This window comes from Trachinotus anak, unplaced genomic scaffold, assembly GCF_046630095.1.
Source record: "Trachinotus anak isolate AG129_WGS33_773 ecotype Australia unplaced genomic scaffold, CSIRO_AGI_Tana_v1 ptg000010l, whole genome shotgun sequence".
Lineage (NCBI taxonomy): Eukaryota > Metazoa > Chordata > Actinopteri > Carangiformes > Carangidae > Trachinotus > Trachinotus anak.
This window is the reverse complement of record NW_027273861.1, coordinates 21,223,339-21,244,007: the sequence shown is the minus strand read 5'-3', so window position 1 is coordinate 21,244,007 and position 20,669 is coordinate 21,223,339. Positions and strand designations below refer to the sequence as shown.

The following is a 20,669-nucleotide window of genomic DNA, read 5'->3' as shown; positions in this document are numbered from 1 at the left end:
TACACAACACATGTTGTTATTTCACAGCCCCTGAAAACATGAGTTTGGTTTCAGATCTCTCAGATCTCATATTTCTCTATGACAATAAATATTCATAATTAAATAAGCAACAATTAAAGTTAAAGTTGAGAAAAAAAAATCATTAAGAGTCAAACACTCAATGACTTATATGAAGTAAATCCAAAAGTTAATATAAAGGTAATATATCATGAGAAACAAAACTTCTCTGCATAAATGACATTCTTATTGTAAGCCTCTTTTAATGAAACAACAATGTCACATGACAAATTTTTGAACTTAACATCTAAATTATTCAGATAAACCACATATATATACATATATATATGTATATATCCTATTTGAATGAAAACTATAGCATCTGTTTATTTCGCAGGTAAAACATTACATAAACTAACTGAAACTCAACATGTACTCATCGTGGGTTACAAAACAGCAACTTACAAAATGTACTGTATATTTGAAATTTAGTTCTTAGACATCTCTCGGTGTACAGTAAATCCAAGGCCCCTAGTTTGATGACAGCAGTTCTAGTAAACTTTGCTCACAGAGATTATTGTTTGCATCCTTACACATTACCTATTAAAATATTTATAACTTAGTTTAAATCATATTTTTGGATATTGACAATAAAACATCAAATTCTTTAGCATGTCTCAAACAGACCCACACTGTATTAAAGCTTTACAATGTTTATACATTCATAAAAAAAAAAAAAAATTAAAGAAAGCATTCAACTGAAGCACTTATTCCCAAAAGTAAAAGGCACAGCCATGCACGTGCCACCCCTCTCAGACCTCTGTGTCTTTGGGACTGTTGCTGGTATCCTCCAGTGGTGTTGTCTCTGTTGGAGCACTGAACTCCTTTTCAGGCTCTTCCTTGTTGTTTTCCCTCCCTCCATCAGCCACCAGAGGGGTGCTCTCTGCCGCCCCCTGCTGCTCAGTGCTGGTAGTGCCGGCAGTGCTGGCTGGCTGCTCAGCCTTTTCCTCAGCTGGCTGCCCTGCTGCTTTGGTTTCATTGACAATCTGGACAGAGTCAGCTGCAGAGGCTTGTACTGCTTTCACTTCCCCATTCTGAACAGGGAAGACCCCCTCCAGAGCATCATACAAGAACTGGTACTGCTCCTGTGAGAGACACAGACAGATTTGAGTGGAAACATGAAGACATGGTACATTGGTGTAGGTTCTAATCAGAGTGAACCTTTCTTTTTTTTTTCACACATTTTCCTAAATTAACATAAATATGAGCACCAGAAAACGCCTTTAAATGATAAGTGAAAAGAAACAAACACTGTACTGAGCCTACTATTAGTAACATCTGCGTAGTCAAACCCTGATATACTATGGCTGATTCCTCTGTGACATAGCCCTCTATTGTTTGACCAGAAACTATGGAGCCACACTGATTCACTGGGTGACTTGTTCCTTCATTAGGATCAACGTGTACACTGTAATTTATTACGAATCACACATATGCTCCCCTGCTTCTGTAAACTCACTGAAGCATGAAGCCTAAAGCCTAAAGCAGTCCAGAAAAAATGTGCTACATACGTCTCTTTCTGAGTGTACTGCTTATTTATCTGATTTTAAAAATGAAAGTATATGTAAATGACTTGTTTTTCAAAGATTTATATCTTAAGTAGCAATTTATAGGCTTAGGTCATCCAGGGTAGGGAAGTGAAAAAGTACCAGGGGATCATGAACTACTGCATTGTTGGTTTTGGTCTGTTCATAGGATTTGTTGACAATAACAGAAATGTAGAAAATCATAAGCCTTTATCTTTAATTCTTTAGAAAAAAAATGATAAGCAAAGAAATGAAACTGAAGTGGAGAGATGATTTTTTTTATAGCAACACAGTGAGCTTGAATAAAGCTAAAGAGTGGTGCTGGTCACTTGAAATTACATTAACACCACATTAAAAAATATTTCAACTTTTGTCTCTTGCTAAAAACACCCAAAATAGACAGATACGAGGGGTTACATGAAAAAGTCCTCTCATCTAATTATGACAACAATTATGACAGTATCATCTGTCAATAATATACAGACAAGTGCTATAATACTTTTCACTCAGGGCGGTGTTGGAAGTTAGAGCATGGAAACCATGTATAGTGGCAGATGCTGAGCTCCTCTTTCTTACCAGGCTGGAGAGCATGTTCTGTCTCTGTTTCCGTAAGTTTTTGACCACCTGGAAAACATCCACCAGCTTCTCAGTCTTAGCGCTGTCCAGCAGGTTCCACAGGGCACAGAAAATTCCTGTATGGGACGAGCCATTGCTGAAGAGAGGGAGCACACAAACACAAAAAGGTTAAATCCCTCTAACTACACCTTTTCTAGGTCATAGTGGGCTGCAGCATAACCTAGCATACAGTGGAGGGCCTGCATTTATCAAACTGCTAAAAGTGACATCTTGTATTTGACTTATGTCCACATACTTTATTCCCTGTTCCAAAATGGTTTTCTTTTTAATATATTAGATTGGTGTTATTAATTTCTCATGGAGATGTGAAGGATTGCACACACATAAAATGAGCTTTGAAAAAATTAGTTTTTGCTGTTCCTGCTCTTACACTTTGCTGTAAGTACAGTAGCTTTATAAATGCATCTGCCTATATACTGTACTATTACTGTACATATATATATATATATATATATATATACAGTTTTTACTCCTAAGATTCTTAAGAGTATCCTCTTCTGTGTGTAATTCTTAGAGTGTAATTCCATGTTAACCCCACCCATACAATAATCAAATATGTAATGAGGTGACACTACAAACTACTGGGTGCTGCTCTTATTAAACATATTTTAAGTAAGATATTTACCCTCAATTCATAAAGTAAATGGTTTTTAAATGATTGATGATTTGTTCAACTGTAATAAACATGGAATCACCCAACATGCTCTGTCAAATTTTAGGGGTTAAAATAAAAACAGTATTTGTCTCTATGTACTTTGATTTCAGAAAGGTATGCCTCTGTATAGCTTGAAGTTTTGTCCTCACAACATGAATCTGCCTTGAAGCTCAGGCAGGTCATTCTTATGAATGAACTGGATATGTTGTTGTTGTTGTATACATGTTGTTCCCTGCTACTTACTTGCAGTGGACCACGATAGTCTGTGAGTTGCTGTTGCAGCTCATCTTGATTTCCTTGACCATGTCTGTGAGATCTTGAGGTTTCTCTGGCAGCTCTTTGTTCGCCCACTTCAGGAACTGGAACTGTTTCACCGAGCGACTGTCTTTCCTCTGTTGACAGGAGTGGTGTTGGGTTAAACCAGCTTGTGATGTTGAAATGACCAGTAACGTCACAGGATGATACTGACAAAATATGGAAACAGAGCAGGTGGCTCTTGTGTTACCTTGACATGACGGATTAGCATGTTACGGCTGATGAAAGCGGGGGTGGTGTCTGTGCTCACAACCTCCACCTCAAAGTCCCCAAACGTCTTCTTGTCTTTACCCCAGTACACACAGTCGGAGTCCTGTGAACACAAGAAAACAGGTGTATTTACCCTTTACTCTATCTACTGAGAGAATTTATTTTTATAGTGTATTCTGTATGTAAGTTCCATACAGTACAGCTTTATTATATATCATTATATGTGCATGGTGCTGTAAGAACAGCATGTATGGTACTGTGGCTACCTGATCTCCCTCACTGCAGTCAGAGAGCATGACAATAGCAGATGGTTTTTTCTGGTAAACCATCAACCAGAAGTCAGCCATGGAGTCTGGCAGTGGAGTCTGCGCTGCGATGATGGCACGTGGGCCCCAGTAGCCCTGTGGGGGCAAGAACACACATCCATCTATTGTTGGAAAGTTCGCACAAATAAGATGTGATAAATCGAATTACACCTGTTTACAGTTCAACTGACTGTATAAAAGATGGGAATACATTTTGAGTTAATGAGATAAGACCTGCTACAAGAACACAGTTTCAATTCAATTACACAAAGCACTCTTAGTTTTGTGCTTAATAAGATAGTTAATAAAATAACATACATGAATGTAGGAGGCATTGATGTATTTAGTGGATTCTTCGTCCTCTTCATCTGATGACTCTTCCTCATCTTCTTCATCAGGGTCACTATCACGACTGTGTCCTTCGTCCAGCTTCAGCAACACTCGGTTGTAGTCATCTAAGGGGGGCAGGTGTGATTTGGAGTGACATTGAACACATTTACTCTGGTATATGAGCGTTGTGCAGAATATAAACATACTGCACATATACTGATATACTGTAACTGTTATTCTGTGTTGTGAAATATAATTTTTCCCTGTGTTGGGCTGACACTTACATGGGATGACAGATGAAGAGCGATTCTTCTTCTTGTTTTCCTCTGTGATCCCCGTGTTGTATGTCCTCCAGTTTCTAAAGGAGGGCAGTCGCTGAATTGCAGAACAGAGATTTTTCATTATTAGGTAATTCATAGTAATATATTAAGGGTTGTAATTCTGTCCTTTGTTAAGTAATAAGAGGTGACAGGTGATGTTTTTAAATATGTATTAAAGGGATGGGAAACTAAAACAATTGAATGATGATAAAAGATGTTCAGTGCTATTTAGGTGTTTTATATTATTGTCTCAGAGAACGATTATCATCCTTATACACTATTCTCTTACCACACATGTTGATGCGTGGTTTTAGGTGCAAATCAGCCATTCAGTTAGATAAAAGCGGTTTACTTTGGTGACATCAAATATAATCAAATGTATTTTAAATGGCTCCTTCAGTCTCCACAATGAAATTATTTTTAGATAAAGAAACAATTTATAAATAATAAGATAACCAAGAAAGTGATATACCTCAAACTCGTCCTCCATTAGAGTGGGCTCACTGCCTGGGTTTTGCTGTTTGAGTGTGCTCAGTGTGCTGTGGAGCTCAGACAGAGCAATCTCAGTCTCTCCAAACTGGTTGTGCTCCACCAGAGCCTGGTGAATCAGGATGTACTGGGCCTATGTATTAATACACAATACACGGGGATAGAATAAGAATGCATAAGACAAACTGCTTGTTATCTCTGTGTCATCCTTTGTAAATGGATTTGGTTTAAAGCAGGAAACAGTAAATGCTCTATTGAGCTCATCAGTGCTCAGTGCACATGCTCGTACGGTGCACAGCCCACAGTATTTTTGCTCTGGTAGGCACTAGAGAGCACCGGCCGCCACAACCACCAGACACAAGATTCATTTCATACGTCATCAGACTGATGAACGGATAAATCATGGTCAGGCCTCAGTACAGTTTCTTTAAAACAACATGCAATATTCACATATTATGTACTGTACATTTGTACTAAATCAAAGTGTGACACATTCAAAATGCATTGTGTAACAGCTGCACATTAACAATAGATACAGCCTGGTTTTACTTAAAACATGCCAACAAAATGATTTCAGACATTCACAGTGTGACATTATAAAATATCAATAAATTGATACATTAAAAAAAAGCTGATGTAAATTAATTGATCAAATTTGCTTTAATAAACTCAGAATAAAAAGAAAAGGCCAGTTAATTAATCGATTTCCTCATTCTGTCTTTAATTGATGAATTAATACTTACATTTTGAACTGGCATCAAATTATTGATTTTATAAAGGCCTTAACAGTTTAGCTCGGCCTTTTATATAATTTTACTGTACTTTCTTTCAGTCTGCTTCTTGCGATGTTTGTATTGTATTTTATGTAGTAGCCACCAGCCAGAAAACAATCTTGTATATTCAGTATGCAGTAACAATTTCAGCTCTATATACAGTATTGGTATCTCTGTTCCTATTTTTTCCACCTATTTGTTGTACATAATAGCTGTATATTATCCTTGTCTGGGTTTTCTTTTCTTTGTTTACCTGTATGTTCATGTTATTGTTCTTCCTGTATGCTCGCTGCCATTAAAAACTACAAAGAGCTGGGTCTAATTCCTTGCAGGTATCAACATATTTGGCCAATAAACTCCACTCTGATCCTAATCAGACACACTTTCAAGCAGGCACACACACAGCGTCAAAGATCTGATAATAAATTGATATTTTACCTCTACTTGAACCATAAGACATCTCTGTCTGCGGAGTCTGACTACGTAACCGTAGATGTCCACTCTGCCCTCTGCCTCCAGACCCTCCATCATGGCATCAATGCCAATGTAGGTGCCTGTCCTTCCCACTCCAGCACTAGACATGAGAGAATGACATTGTGATAATATGACCTGGTGACATCGTTTTAATTTCTTTCAGACTTAAGAAGCTCTTGTAGCCATGAGGGGCAAATTCAAAGACACACAAAAAAGGGCTAAGGGAAATCAGACCCTTTTATATCTGAATTAATTTAAAAAATTGTGACAACAGGCCTGAACTGGCCTGTTTCAACCACTGCTTTAATCTTTCAAAATGTGTAAAAAAAATCTTACTATGAAAAGTATATACTAACCTTACTAATCTGTCAGGTAAATGTAGTTGAGTATAAAGTAAATAAAATTAAAGTAGAAGCACCTCAAAATGTTATGTGAGTACAGTAGTTAAGTCAGTGTGTTTTGTTACTTTCTACCACTGAATCAGAATCAGAATCAGAATCAGAATCAGAATCAGAATCAGAATCAGTTTTATTGCCAAGTATGTTTTCACATACAAGGATTTTTTTCTGGTGATTGGTGCAATTGATCAGCAACAGTGGGGCTCTCTAGCCTTGTTGATGAGGCTAATAGCAGATGGGAAGAAGATATTTTTGTGGCGAGAGGTTTTGGTCCTGAAGGACCGCAGCCTCCTGCCAGAGGGGAGTGTCTCAAAGAGTTTGTGTCCAGGGTGGGAGGAGTCAGCGTGAATGTTGTTCACGTTGATATTTTGGAGTGAACATCAGCCGACCCTACAGTGGGACCTTGTGCATACCTGCAGTGTACGACGATGGGGCCACTGAAGAAATTCTTGAAAGCATTGACACGCCGTCTCAGTTTCAGGAGGAGGTGTGGCTCCCCTGGGACGCCGTGGTCAGGCCAGCTCATGAACTGGATGTGGGTCACCTCCCTCTCTGTGTGCTTCTCCCTCTTCTGCAGACACATAGGTGGTTATGCAACATGCACAAAAACATATATATATACATACCTATACATATATAAAGACATACACAGGTCTATTAATATTTAATTAAGTACAGTTTATCTGTTGAGGTGAAGATGGATGGACTTGCTGGCTTTCACCACACAGACACATGCACACACCAAAGTTGTGCAGGTGGTCTGCAGTAAAAACATACTTTTACACTATCTTATCTTTTAGCCTTTTAATGAAGACTCACGTTGATTAGGCTGAGATGGCGGATGGTGTAATCTGGACAGTGGTCCTCTGAGTTCAGCTTCACTATAAACTCCTCAAAGATCTCTGTCTCTCGGTGTGGAGATGGCCAATACTGCGCACACTTGACCTGTGACACAAATATGAGACGAGGGACAGTGAGTGAAAACCCACATTTGCAAATCAGCAATCGAGTACTTTAACCCAAAAGTAAAAAATGTAGACAACGCATTTAAGCAGACAGCGAACAATAAAACATTATAACCAATGTCAACAAAAAGTTAAAAATGCTGTAATTACCCTGTTTCCCTCTTCACAGCGCGTTACCATGACGATAATGGATGACTGCTGCTCCCAGATCATCCTCCAGAAGTCACCCACAGTCTCATCCTTTGGCCCTGCAACACAATATACAGTATATACACACAACCATGCACACTTTGTGTCTACAGGAATGCAAGCGTACTGACAGAGGGTATAAAAGAATATGAGGACACAACTTTACCTTGAGCTGCAATGTACTTTTTGGCTTCCTTGTAGCCCTGCAGTAGGAAAACAAGCAAGGTGTTTCTCGTCAGAAAAAGGTCACGAACTTTGTGTCTATTTAGCCCCAAAAGTTGCCTTTAATATGACTGCTTTTGCTATTAATGGTATTTTTCATATTTGCATCACAATCTGAAGTCCAATTTTATCTTTATTCTTGAATACAGCAGCAGGAGCATTAATAGGAAAAATTTGGGTGTTTTACGTACATCAATGAAGCTGGCGTTGATGTAGTCACATCCTGCCTCGCCATTTCCTGTGGTCAGCTGGACGCGGTTATAATCATCTGGTTCAAGACAGAAAAATAAGAAACATTACAGGCGACACTTCTATGACTCCCTTCAAACACCCTAAATGAATCAGTGTGTGTGTGTGTGTGTGTGTGTGTGTGTGTGTGTGTGTGTGTGTGTGTGTGTGTGTGTATGTGTGTGTGTGTGTATCAAAATTCTATTTGCAACATTTATCACAATGATTTAAAACATCAAGAGATTTAATAAAATAATAAAAAAACCACAGTAGATAGAGTATGGAAAACCCATGATGGAAGATAAATTTACAGTGTCATAGTTACATTGTTATTATACTAAGGGATGGTGATGTTAAAAACAAACAGTGGATAGAATTACACACATCTGCTAAGTGCTTTTATCTCTTTTATATAAAAAAAAAGTTCATTCACTCCCACTCACATGGCAAGATGTCCACGTAGCGGTTCTTGGAGACATTGCAGGGCTTTTTGGCCTCTTTCACCGTGAACCTCGAGAAAATTCTGGGGATGCTCTGAAAACAGAAACAAATGATGTCATTTGCCAGTGAGAAAAAACAGCAATTGCACTATTGCAGTCCCACTCTTGCAACTCTGTCACCAGCCAAGGCCCCTCATATGCACATCCTGTGCCTCCTATGCCTCCTGTGCTCAAGTCCCGATTTAGACTTTTATTACACGTCACCTCCTTCTCTGCCACCTCATTGTAAACTGTCCAATAAAGAAAAACACAACAAAAATAATGTCCCACAAAATAAATTTAAAATAAAAATAAAAATACCTGAAACTCAGCCAGGAAAAGTCTTCCCTCATCAGCAAGCTTCCTCTTGTAGGCTTCCAGCAGGAGCTCTGCTGCGATTGGCTCGACAGGCAGCAGGTTCTCCTCATCATCTACAGGAGCAAACGAAAAACACTTTAGACACAAACAGGAAACTCTGCAAAGCCTTGTTTGACAGTTTGACATTATCAGTATTAGTCTGGTTATTGTAAATATCTGAATATTTTTCTCTGTTTTTATAAACTATGTCTATTGAAATGTGCTTCTGCAGTATCTAACAAGGAATATATCTGTGATCTGATTATTAGAAAAATCATTAATTGAAAACAGCAGCTAACTTCAATCACTTGATTAAAGATAAAAACAGGAAGGAAAGTCTGCTATTAAAATCTACTCACTTGCTGTTGCAATGAGCATCATGTTTTCACTCAGCTCACTGCAGAGAAAAGAAAAGATTTTGAATTATATGAAATATAGAATGGAGTAATAATGTCTCTGTATAAAATGCATTTCAAATGCAGCAATAATATTCCTGTACTGTAAATGAAAAGATATCGCGTTATCAGTAGAAGAAAACTTTAACTTTATTTGTGTAAAGCAAACATTCACATAAACGAACAAAAAGCAGAAGCAATGTGACAGTCAAACTGATCCACAATGATTCTCACAGGGACTTTCTGCGCCTCAAAATGTAGATCTTGTAGAGGACCAAGAGCAGAGCCACAGACGTGAGGACGATGAGGAAGATGAGAAAACCAATGACAGCTTTGTCATTATCTGGAAAGATGATAATAATGAGAAAAGAATATCAAAGAGATGGCATTCATGTTAAATACAATCTACAGAAGTGGATGTGTGAACAATAGGTCAGAACAAAGTGTGTAAAATGATTTCACTAAACAACATGAGATCATTTGTGGCGTTAATTAAAATAGCACTTACAGAAAGTAGTAACTGTCTTTGTCTTGGGCTCGCTCTCAAATCTTTTATTGAAAGCAACAACCTGGAAAGACAGAGAATCACTTTATCTGTTTTTACAACATTTGAAGGAATATGAAGAATAAAGTGTTAATATTCTTATGAAAAAAAAAAAGATAATACAAACCTCCACTGTGTAGGTCGTAGAGTAACTCAGATCTTTGAATTCAAATTTGCAAACTTTATTTTCATGTTGTTTCACAATATCACCACCAACTCGAAGTCGTGCTCTGTATTTCCCTTCAGGTCCATTGAACTCTCCTGAATGAAAACAGCTTACTGTAATCACATTATGCTCTGGCTGCTCCGTCTTCAGCTCTTGATGGATAACTTCTGGTACTGTAAGGAAGTGAAGAAAAATACTGAACTTCAGGCTCAACGATGTATGCATACATACTCATAGTGAAAGTGATATTTTCATTTGCTTGAACAACAACTAAATAAATTTTGTTAATTTTAACAATTATTAACAATATTATTGTTCATATTAATGATTTGTTGTCATGTGGATGGGAAGTTTTTTTAATTCATTTCTTAAAGACAGTATGAGAAAACTGCTGTTTATTAAACTACTCATTTGGCAAATTTGCTGATGTTTATTTATTTTTGCTTAACTTTTGTGAAATTCATCCTTTACCACAGCCGCTTATTCAATTCATCAACTTAGATGTTTTTTAAATGATCAAAGTACCACTTGGTAAAGCTTTTGTGCTAGGAAAGTCAGTAACTACTCTGGCTCCACACTCCAGGCTCAGTATGATGAACAAACAGGTCAGGACTGACTGAAGCTGGTAGGTTTCTACAGCGTCACACAGAACAACACAGAGAATATCTACTGATGTTGGAGTTTAAAGTCTATAATTTCACAGTATTCCTGGTACATATTGTGTACATGGGCCCTACTTCATTAGTAACTTGAACTGTCTTGTGTGTCATGGATACATTTTCCTCTACATAATGAATATTGGTATTGCTATGCTGGAATAATATGATCTCTGTTTATTAGTGTTTAAAAGGACAAATAGACAAATCCATTATAATTTTTATGACAATTATAATTCTAAAATGCATTTAAAATTATCTTAATTAATAACTTAATAATTAATTACATTAAATCTTGTGCTGAAGTTCCAAGTTCAAATATTCACGTAGTGACCATATTTCTTGTACAAGGCCTTTTAGAGTCATACGTCACATGGTATCAGTTTCTCACATTATATAGAAACAGTTTCAACAGAAAAAGTTTCAAAGCTGTTTGGTCTTAAGAAAGTGTTTCATACAGATACTTTTACTGCCACACAGGTGTCTTAACTCGATATTTAACATGTTCTGTAGGTGCAGCACACACTTGAAGTGAAAATAGTCAGAATAGTCTTTCTGCATTGTAGAGTCAGATTCTAAAATCAGCTGTAATCATTTTGTTGAATACTTACCTCCAACATCAGTCCTTTGTGTCACTTTAGTTTGTTTGGCATCTCTCTCGGTGTTGTTGTAGGTGGGTTGGATTTCACAGGTGTAATCAGTGTCTGGTTTCAATCCAGTAATATGACATGTTCCTCCTGGTGGTTGTTTGTTAACTGTAGCTGTAACAAAGGCAATCAATCAATCAATCAATCAATCAATCAATCAATCAATCAATCAATCAATCAATCAATCAATCAATCAGTCAATCAATCAATCAATCAATCAGTTAATATCATCCATGCATCACTGGTAGATCTCCAGCTTTGGTCCTGTGAGCTGAAACTATTGCATACATGATGTGCTAGTAGAGAAGCAGACTGAGAAAATTAACATGTGAACAATGAAAACTTTTATTCCAATGATTTGACACAATCCCAGTGTTATTTCTGTATCATATTTCATCTTAATTTGGTGAATCATCTTCAAACTTCACCAAACTGTGATTTAATACATCATCTCATCTTATTACACTCAGCACGCTGCAGAGTTAGTCTGGAGCAGTGTAGTTCTATGAATGGTTCAAATGTCCACAGTATATTTTACTATTTAGGTAAACTGACAAGTAAAAGGATCTCCAACAACTTCCAAAAGAGAATTTTAGTAAAAGAGAGTTTTAAAAAATAGGGAGTTAATCTAAATAATTGTACTTACTCCAGTGTCTCTGATGGGAGTTAAAAGGATCACAACTGCAGTCGTATGAAAGCTTCTCAAGTTCATGAAGAACATCTTGACACTTCTCACTGTCTGTGTTCCAACTCAAGGCAATGGATGTATTGGTTGCTCTGCTCTCTGTGTTGATGATTGTAAAATCTGCTGGAACACATCAGACATGTGTAACAGACCTGAGTACTGGTGCTACACAGTAATTCACTCCACAGTATCTGAGGATACTTTCATTGGACTGAGGTGAAGTGAACATCAACGTACCACAGTCAATCCTGACGTGAACAGCAGTTGTCTTATTTATGGTGTCAGTGTTGTTCTTGATCTGACCAATACAGCTGTAGTCTGTGAAAGGCTCCAGCTCAGACACCAGCTTAGACTCACTGACTCTGCCATGTTCTGAGGAGACACAAGGATGACAGCATTTCTTCAACAACTAGTATTTATACCTCAGAGCTGAGGAGAAGTGATCTCTTTTAGATTTGATCAAAATTTGAGCTCATTCAGAAAAATAGAAACAAATCTTCTTCATTGAACTGATTCACCAAGACAATGTCTCATCTGTTACATCAAAAGAAAATTCAGATCACTTCAGTTTTAGGTAAAATGGGAAATTACTGATTCTATTTCCAAGTAAATCCATTTATTAATATTGGTGCCACACAAAGTCTGTACTTGTAGTCTGTCCACTTACCCCAGCAGGTGTAATTAATGGAGAGGTCTTTACAGTTTGGAGGTAACTTTGTTTCTATTTTTGTAGGAAGTTTAGTGGAAACAGTCTGATTTATTTCACTTGCATTTAAGAAATCTGTGGAAAAATAGAAAAAACATAGAACACACATAAAAAATGATGAAATTAGGCCCAAAGCACACACATAAATAAAATAAAGGCAGACCCTCTTATACATACCAACAGGGATGTTTGTGGTGCGGCTAAAGGAAACTTTTGAACAGTTTTCTGATGTGAAGCTTGTAGTGAAATCTGAGCAAATGTCATCGTAACCAGGTTTGACACAGAATGTTTTATTGTCACATCGCACAGATGGATTTCTATTTGGTGTTGACAGTGAAGAGCTGATGTCCCAATCACTCCTGTAACAAACATGTCCAGGCAGGCAGCTGACATCTTCAATGTCATCTTTACCTGAAATACACAAGTGATGCACAAAGGTTTCCTCATTATACACACAGTCTCATTTCATAAATGAAAAGAAAGCAAGATGCAATACAACAATATAAATTATTTTTACTCACTTATTGCAGTTGTCCTAGTTTTATTTTCAGTCTGGCTACAGGTTTTGTTTTCACCAGCACCATCACGATATGTCACAGAATGCTCGTAGTCAGTACAGGGCTTCAGGTGTTTGATTTCATGCGATGAGTTTTGATTGGAGCGCTGGACGGTGATTGTTCTCCCAGTGTCTTGTTGGCCTTCTTCATTAATCTTAATCATGTAGTTACCAGGGGTAGAGCTTGTAATGTCGATCTGGAGGCCAAACTTGATGGGTGTTACAGTGTAAGAACCTGCGCACAACATCAACATAATTAAAAAGTGTCTTAGTTAAGTGTGAAAAACACTGTAAAACATACTTTCACTGCATTCATCATTAACTAAAAGAGAAACATAAACAATGGACAATAATGAAATTACTACCAGTGTTTGAAAACACTGTAAAACTGTAAAGTGGATTATCTTTCAAACTGATACTCACACTGTTGACCTGGGGGTGCAGGAGGATGCATTTAAAGGAGATTTGAAAAGAGTAAAACAAAACATTAATATATGATTATGCAACATGAGTAATTTGAAACACTTTTCCAAAGCACCTTGCACGTACAGCATGTACCCACAATCTACTTGTACACCTTACCACAGCAGTCATTGTCCGTCATCTACAGTCATATGAATAGAACAATCCTGTCCTAATCCTGTATAATAAATGAGAAAATTCCAACCTGGGGCAGTAGGAGTCACTGTGGTGATGGTGGCGGTGGTGGTGTTGAGTGGTGGCTGGGTGGGTGCAGGTGAGGTCTGGTTTTGAGAGCTTGTTTGAGTGCTGGATTTGGTGGTGGGAGTGGAGGCTGCAGGATGGAGAGCATGCTGGAGGTCACCTTCAGGTAGAAATACTTCTCTGCCAACAGTCTTACCTGACATGATGCTTCAGGATTTTATCACGTAGCACTAACATGGCTAATTAAACTGTAATACGTTACCAGAAGTGGTAGCTGAATTGTATGTTTGGTTAGAGGAGACTGAGGTTGGGGTTGGCGAGTTGAGTGGAGTTTGGTGGGCAGTTGATGGGGCGCTTGAAGTCATGGCAGAAACTGCCACGGTGAGTGCAGGTGAGGAGGTGACAGATACGCTGGTTACCAAAGGTGTGGAATTGGTTGTGGTGCGTGGAGGTAAGGTGGATGAAACATCTGCGTTCCAAGAAAAAAAATCAGGGCAAGAACAGTATCACAATACTAGTTCCTACATCATTATATGTTCTTCTTGTTATTTATTTGTCCTTCTCCTCATTAATGTCCACTACACATCTGGTTTAAAAAGTGAAAAAAGAAAAGGAGTGATGAAAAAAAAGCTACTGTAGCATTGGGAAAGAAGTGATCTATACTCAGAGGAAGTAAGACAGTGTCCATTTGGATGTGATCAGTGGGACTCAACAGCTAGTGGAAAACAAATCAGATTGCATTAGTTGTGAGTTCAAATATTTCCTGTTTTTTGACTTAATGGTGTCTCTCTTTGGACTGCAATGACACCAGTAAGGTCATCTAAAGGTTGCCAGTCTTAATGGCAACGGTGGCTGGAATAACCTTAAAATGTTTTATATATATATATGTTAGGTAACTTATGCAATGCCACTCACCTGTTTGTTGTTGACCTGGAATTACAAAAGAGAAAAAAAATGTGTAAGTCATTGCATCTTTTTTGTTATAACAGTCTATACACTGTATGTAAAGGAAACTTATCAGGATCATTATTGTATAATATTGTACTAGTCTATACTATAATATTGTTATATTGTTGGAACTTTTGGAATATGTTAGAATAACCTGTCTTAGCTTCACAGAGTAAATTTGAGGCAATATATAAATTAATCACTGACTTAACAATAAAAAAAATACATAAATTATTTATTATTAAATCAGAATTGATGAAGTCTCTGACTATTGAAAGACAAGTCTGACCTCAACTCTCTACAGCTTTCTCTAAACCAGGATCAACCAGCGGACAACATGGAAACAAGTTTTTCCAAATTTTCCAGACAACATCATGCTGAAATAGATTTTTTCCTATTGCAGTGAACCCACAAATAGAAATGATCAGGATTTATGTTTAACTGGCTGGATAATCAGTGTCTTACTTTTTCCTACGATGCAAAAAAGTTGTTTCCGCACCAAGCTGTTCTTTGCACAATTTGACTCATCTATATCCTATTATCTCTCCTCGTGTTTGAGCTAAAGGTTTCCCTAAATGAGAATTATTACATGCATCCAAATACCATTTCATCAGATCTAAGGTAGAACAGTACAACTTAACTAACAACCTGGAAAGCTGTTAAGAAAGGACCAAGTCACATCATCAGTTTATAAATCTGACTTTCAGACTCACTTTGCAGGTATTTCAGACACCAGGAGGCAAATACAGTTCATTCTATGATCAAGCAATTCATTGGTATATAACCTAATACATTTAATATACATAAACTTGACAGTACTAACTTAAGAAAGAATATTTGTGCATAGTTTGGTACATAATTAACTGTGTGTTGGTGAGGGTAACTGTGGGAAAACGTCATGTTAGGAAATATTGCGTTACATGAAGGTCATTTTCACCTGTATCTCATTTGACTCATCAATCTGTTAAGTTTACTTTGGAATTCTTTCTTTGTGTTTGCAATGAAAGCCTTGGTTGAAAAAGGTTAATTAAATGGAGACAAATGTCAGTCAAACTGTTTAAAAAGAGTGAGAATATACGCATCTGTCACTCCTTGCTGCTGTGGCTATGAAGACATGAGACAACGTAAAGAATGACGTAGTGGGAGATCGAGGGGAAGGTATGGCTCAATGTACAGCACAGCTAGTGGCATGATTAGAAATTAGATAATAACAATTGTTTGTTTGTTCGTTTTTTTAAAATCCTTAATGTATAATATTGTAATAGTGTATATTATAACACTGTAATAGTGTAAACTGTATATGAATAATAAGGAAAATGATCAGGATCATAATCAGGTCAAAAATAGGAAGGCGACCAGTTTCATCTGCCGTCGCCTGTATGAGGCAGTGCTGTACAAACCTGGTTGCTATGACAGTGTGGTGAAGAGCCACACTTGCTATTTCAGAAGGCAAACCACTATTTCCTGCCTTGCACTAAAACCTAGAACAACCCCATACTTAATAAAATGGTTTCAGTTTGGACATATCACTGGTTCATTCTGAAACACAAATGGACTTTCACCTTAGATTTTCTCTATTATATCCTCATTTTTAGTTGTTAGAAATGCAAATAAATAAGAACCAAAAGTCACCAAATATTGTTATATTGTTATTAATTGTTGTAAAATGATATCTGTGCTTTATGTTGTCTGCAGTTAAATAAACAAAAATTCAGTTACATCTTCATAAATGCATTGTCTTTTGCTGTTCAAGTTCTGGATTCCGATATGACATTAGTTTTACCAAGTTAGTGAAATGGAATAAAAAAAATCTGTAAATCAAGTTTATTATCAAGGTTATGTTTTGCTATAGGTCTCTGATTTTAATTGATTTACTGTCAACAGGTCTTTGCTGTTTAGTCCATTTGTTCTCTAAAACGGTAGAGTTGAGTGACGAGTGGAGAGGTGTTGGGGGACAGTCGAACAATGAGTGTCAGGATGTGGTTCGGCGCGTTCTCGTTTCACTCTATGGAGCGTAGATGCATGCTCTCTGCAGTGACATTTTACCACCCTGTGCAACCTCCTTATGTTTTGTGGTGACTAATTTGAATTGTTTCAATGAACAGTTTGAAAGATGCAATTGTGCTCTGTGACTAATTCAGACATGAGAAATCTTCATTCAAACCCTAATGTCATTGTATCATTATTACATTTGTCTGAGCCACATTTAGCTCAGTAAATCAAAAACAGCCCTGCTCTTTTTTAGGTTTTTACATATTTTTCAAATGGCTAAACTAGTTTTAAGTGAAGCCTCCTTGGTCCTTTAGCTACTTTCTTTTACTGTGTCTTCAGGGCAGAGTAAGAAACATAGGTGTGATATTCACACTGCTACATCAGCCTCTTCAAGGTCACAAGTTTTTCCGGTGTTAGAAATTCATGTGCTCACTGATACAGTTATAGTTTAGTGACAAATGTTGCTCAAATGCCCCCAGATCCCTGTCCCTGAATCCATCTACGTGTCTAACATTTCATGTCTCCCATGTTTTCTCTCCATCAGTGTTTTTGGTCTTTTCATTTCTTCTCTCATTTTGCATTCACCGCACTGTCCCCTGCTTTGTGACAAGGACTCTCCCCTTACCTCCCAGAAACTGCTTTAACTGTGCATCGTGCTTAACATTTCTGACCTCACTTCTTCATTTTAGATAATGCACTTCCCCTTTTCTTCACGCATTCTCAAGTCATTTACTTGTGCTTCGTCTCACTCTGCTTGGCCCATGTTAATCTGCTCTGCTCTGCCAGGAAATGAAGGCATCTCAGAATGGAACGCGGAAGTGGTCAACTTTTCGATCACACAACTCTGTCCTACTGCAGCTAAAGCACGCTTTAAAAATCTTTATTGTAATGGGACACAGCAGCTCCAACCCGATTTGTGTAAATTAAACTAATGCTCACATGATCTTTAGGGTTGATCTGACCCCAAGTGTGTTCAAACTGTTTGACAACAAGAAGGAAAAAAATCACAAAGAACAAGTTAAGCAGTGTTTTGAATTCAGTTGAACACTGACTAATAAGTGTGTTGGGACTAAAGTATCTTACTCTTCTTGCTTGTGAATCAAATACATATTGTAAGTTTAAAAAGAGGGTACATTTTTATTTAACGCCATCCTCTTTGTCAAGTCTTACTTAATCAAGGTGATTTTAATCTCAAAGAGACTTTTACCTGGTTGATTGATTACAAAAATTAAATAATAAATTATTTTTCTTTACACTAGAGACATGATTAATTTTCATTGTATTAATAAATGTCACCCCATCTACACAGGTATCCCTCTTAGTGATAGGTTATATGTTAAAATAACTACATAATTTAAATGCTAGCATATGTTATGTACAGTGGTGGAAGAAGTAGTCTTTAGTCAGTTAAAAGTAGCCATAACATCCTCTGAAAATACTACACTACAAGTGAAGGTCTTGCATTAAAAATATTTGTGTATGTATTCAAATAAAATTACATAAGTATCACCAGCAACATTTACCTTAAGTATAAAAGTACCTAGTATTCAGGCGAAAAGCTCTCTTTATTGTTAAATGTGATACTACTTGAAAATTATTACTGATGATTTTACATGTAAATATTGAGTGGTTAACAAGGTGCAGCTGACTAAGTGTTTTTATTTTCTGTTAGTTGGTTTAATTTAGTGATATAAAAAAATGGATCACATTTGAAATGGTGACTGAAAGTTTTTAAAGTCTTAATCTGAAAAGTAACTAGAAAATGTAAAATATTTTCCTCTGAAATGTGGTGGAGTATAAGTATAATCTACCATACAACTACAATACTAAAGTAAAGTACATCAAGGCGGTACTACAGTACTTGGGTAAATGTACTTAGTTACTATCTACCACTGGAGGAAGTAAGTGAATTTAAAATGATTTGAAACTCATTGCTATTAGAAAATATTTGTGCTTTTGGGACACTAATCACAGTTTTAATTATAGAAAATAAAGGTTGATCAATGGAAAGAGGATGCATAGATAACAAACGTCTGTTGTTGCGGTGTACCATGATGACTCACTACACACAATACCTGAGAAATTCTGTATGTTGGAGACAAATGACAATGATACTGACCCTGACTGATAAAGACGACAGAGTGAAATAAATAGAGTGAAGGGTTTATTTCAACTCGTGTGCAGACATCTAAGCTGAAAATAGCAGAAAACTTGATGTGTTGAACAGTAGCAGAACTCTGAGTGATGCTAGAGGCAATAACTGGGTCTGACTTAGCACATGCACACACACACACACACACACACACACACACACACGTGTAGCATGTGTATCATATACAGCACCCACAGCCATAAGGGTTGAACTGAGGAGTTTGCAGGGACACACCCCAAAAAAATTCTCTCATCTCTGACAGACATCCCTCCCTACCCCCCCACTCACCCACATATAGGCACTTACACAAACACACACACATACGCACACACACACACACACACACACACAGTCTCACACACACACACACACACAGTCTCACACACAGACACACGCGATGTTGAAGCAGAACAGAAACATGATTGCAAAAATTCCCATAGCTTTTTACCAAATGAAAGCGTACTGTTAAAAGGAGGCACTACTTATTAACGGCAATCTTTGATTGAACATAACTGTTTATTCTTTTGCCAAAGGGGCTCACAAACCTGTCACTTTCGGGTTTCTCATATCACAAGTATGTGCTTGTACTGTCTTGTGTTCTTGGGTTTGGAAAGTTTAAGAAACGCAAAGTTGCACAAACAGAGACACAACTCAAAGACATGATGTACTGTAGTTTTGTCGTTTCTGCCCTCAGTTTTTACTTTAAATGAATACGATTAAAGAGTGGTGATGTTCTCCGGTTTTCAAAAAAAAAAAAAAAAAAGCAAATTGTCAAGCTTTTCTACTGACGGATTCATGTCTCTATCTCATGGAAAGTATTTCACCTTTTCTCATAAACACGATCAAACCCTCAACAACCATATGCTACAACTTCAAAAACAGTTAAGTTAGGAGTTTAGAATAAGACACCTCGTCAAATTTAGTTGGCTATCATTCATGTTTTGCCACGTTTACAGATTTTTCTTTTACTTCTTGAAGTCTTTTAGATAACAGATGCAAAGACACAGCTTCATTAAATACCACTTCCTCCTTGCATTGCCTTCATAAAGAAGGCCACCCCGATAATGTTGTAGATGGTTACTTACATGTGCCAAAACCAATGATCCCAGCCCAGAGCAGCAGGACCTTGAGACCACGGAGACCTGCCATGTCCAGGAGTTAGGGTGTGTACGGCCACACACCATACAGTATAGTCCTAGTGAGAACCAACAGGCAGATATTTGCACGCCAAATTGAAGCTGTATTTCCAAACCCTAACTAAATTCTAAGAGAGAAATAAGTCTAAACGTTGTCTTATTTTGTGCTTCATATGTTTTTTGTCTTATCGGTTGACGCAGCTTCCTGGACTTGTTCCCCAAACCCTAGACTTGTTCGCCTCTGGTTTCAAGTCAAGCAAGTGGGAGTGATGTCACACGAAAAGAGCCTGCCTTCACCTTAACGTTTAGTGGCAGGAAGCTTCATTTCAGCTACGCCACCAAGAACAGGAAGTCTCTCATCTAATCTACACTTGCTTTTGCACAAGTGTGAAAACTCTCTGTCAGTGAAGCTAAGCTTTAGAGTGAGGCTTTTTAATTGAGGGGTTGTGACTGATACATTAGGCTTTTGGATGAATCCTTAATACGTGACTTTTT

General features: G+C 37.4%; 1 protein-coding gene across 2 annotated transcripts; it reads right to left on the bottom strand.

Annotated features, from left to right (window-relative positions):
• Positions 1-240: 240 nt before the first annotated feature.
• On the bottom strand, positions 241-20,442 carry ptprc (protein tyrosine phosphatase receptor type C). 2 transcript variants are annotated; one of them, XM_071486118.1, is made up of 29 exons: positions 20,124-20,442; positions 14,209-14,876; positions 13,951-14,076; positions 13,249-13,518; positions 12,905-13,138; positions 12,689-12,802; positions 12,259-12,393; positions 11,983-12,141; positions 11,301-11,450; positions 9,995-10,206; positions 9,832-9,892; positions 9,558-9,666; positions 9,288-9,325; positions 8,893-9,002; positions 8,536-8,626; positions 8,056-8,132; positions 7,809-7,845; positions 7,604-7,701; positions 7,308-7,433; positions 6,902-7,059; positions 6,055-6,190; positions 4,827-4,976; positions 4,319-4,409; positions 4,023-4,159; positions 3,666-3,800; positions 3,380-3,502; positions 3,118-3,266; positions 2,160-2,295; positions 241-1,142 (listed from the first exon to the last, which is right to left on the bottom strand). In XM_071486118.1, exons 2-29 carry the CDS (start codon positions 14,309-14,311, stop codon positions 810-812), a joined length of 3,798 nt encoding a protein of 1,265 aa, XP_071342219.1. In that variant the 5' UTR covers positions 14,312-14,876; positions 20,124-20,442; the 3' UTR covers positions 241-809. The 2 variants fall into 2 exon arrangements, with proteins under 2 accessions (XP_071342219.1, XP_071342220.1); XM_071486119.1 differs by lacking the exons at positions 14,209-14,876; positions 20,124-20,442 and having other exon boundaries at positions 13,707-14,092.
• Between the last annotated feature and the right edge of the window lie 227 nt (positions 20,443-20,669).

Coding starts and splice junctions, on each gene's coding strand:
- ptprc (XM_071486118.1), bottom strand. CDS start 14,311: ATGACTTCAAGCGCCCCATCAACTGCCCACCAAACTCCACTCAACTCG. Junction 14,077..14,208: donor CAATTCAGCTACCACTTCTG/GTAACGTATTAC, acceptor TCCATCCTGCAG/CCTCCACTCCCACCACCAAA. Junction 7,846..8,055: donor TCAACGCCAGCTTCATTGAT/GTACGTAAAACA, acceptor TTCCTACTGCAG/GGCTACAAGGAAGCCAAAAA.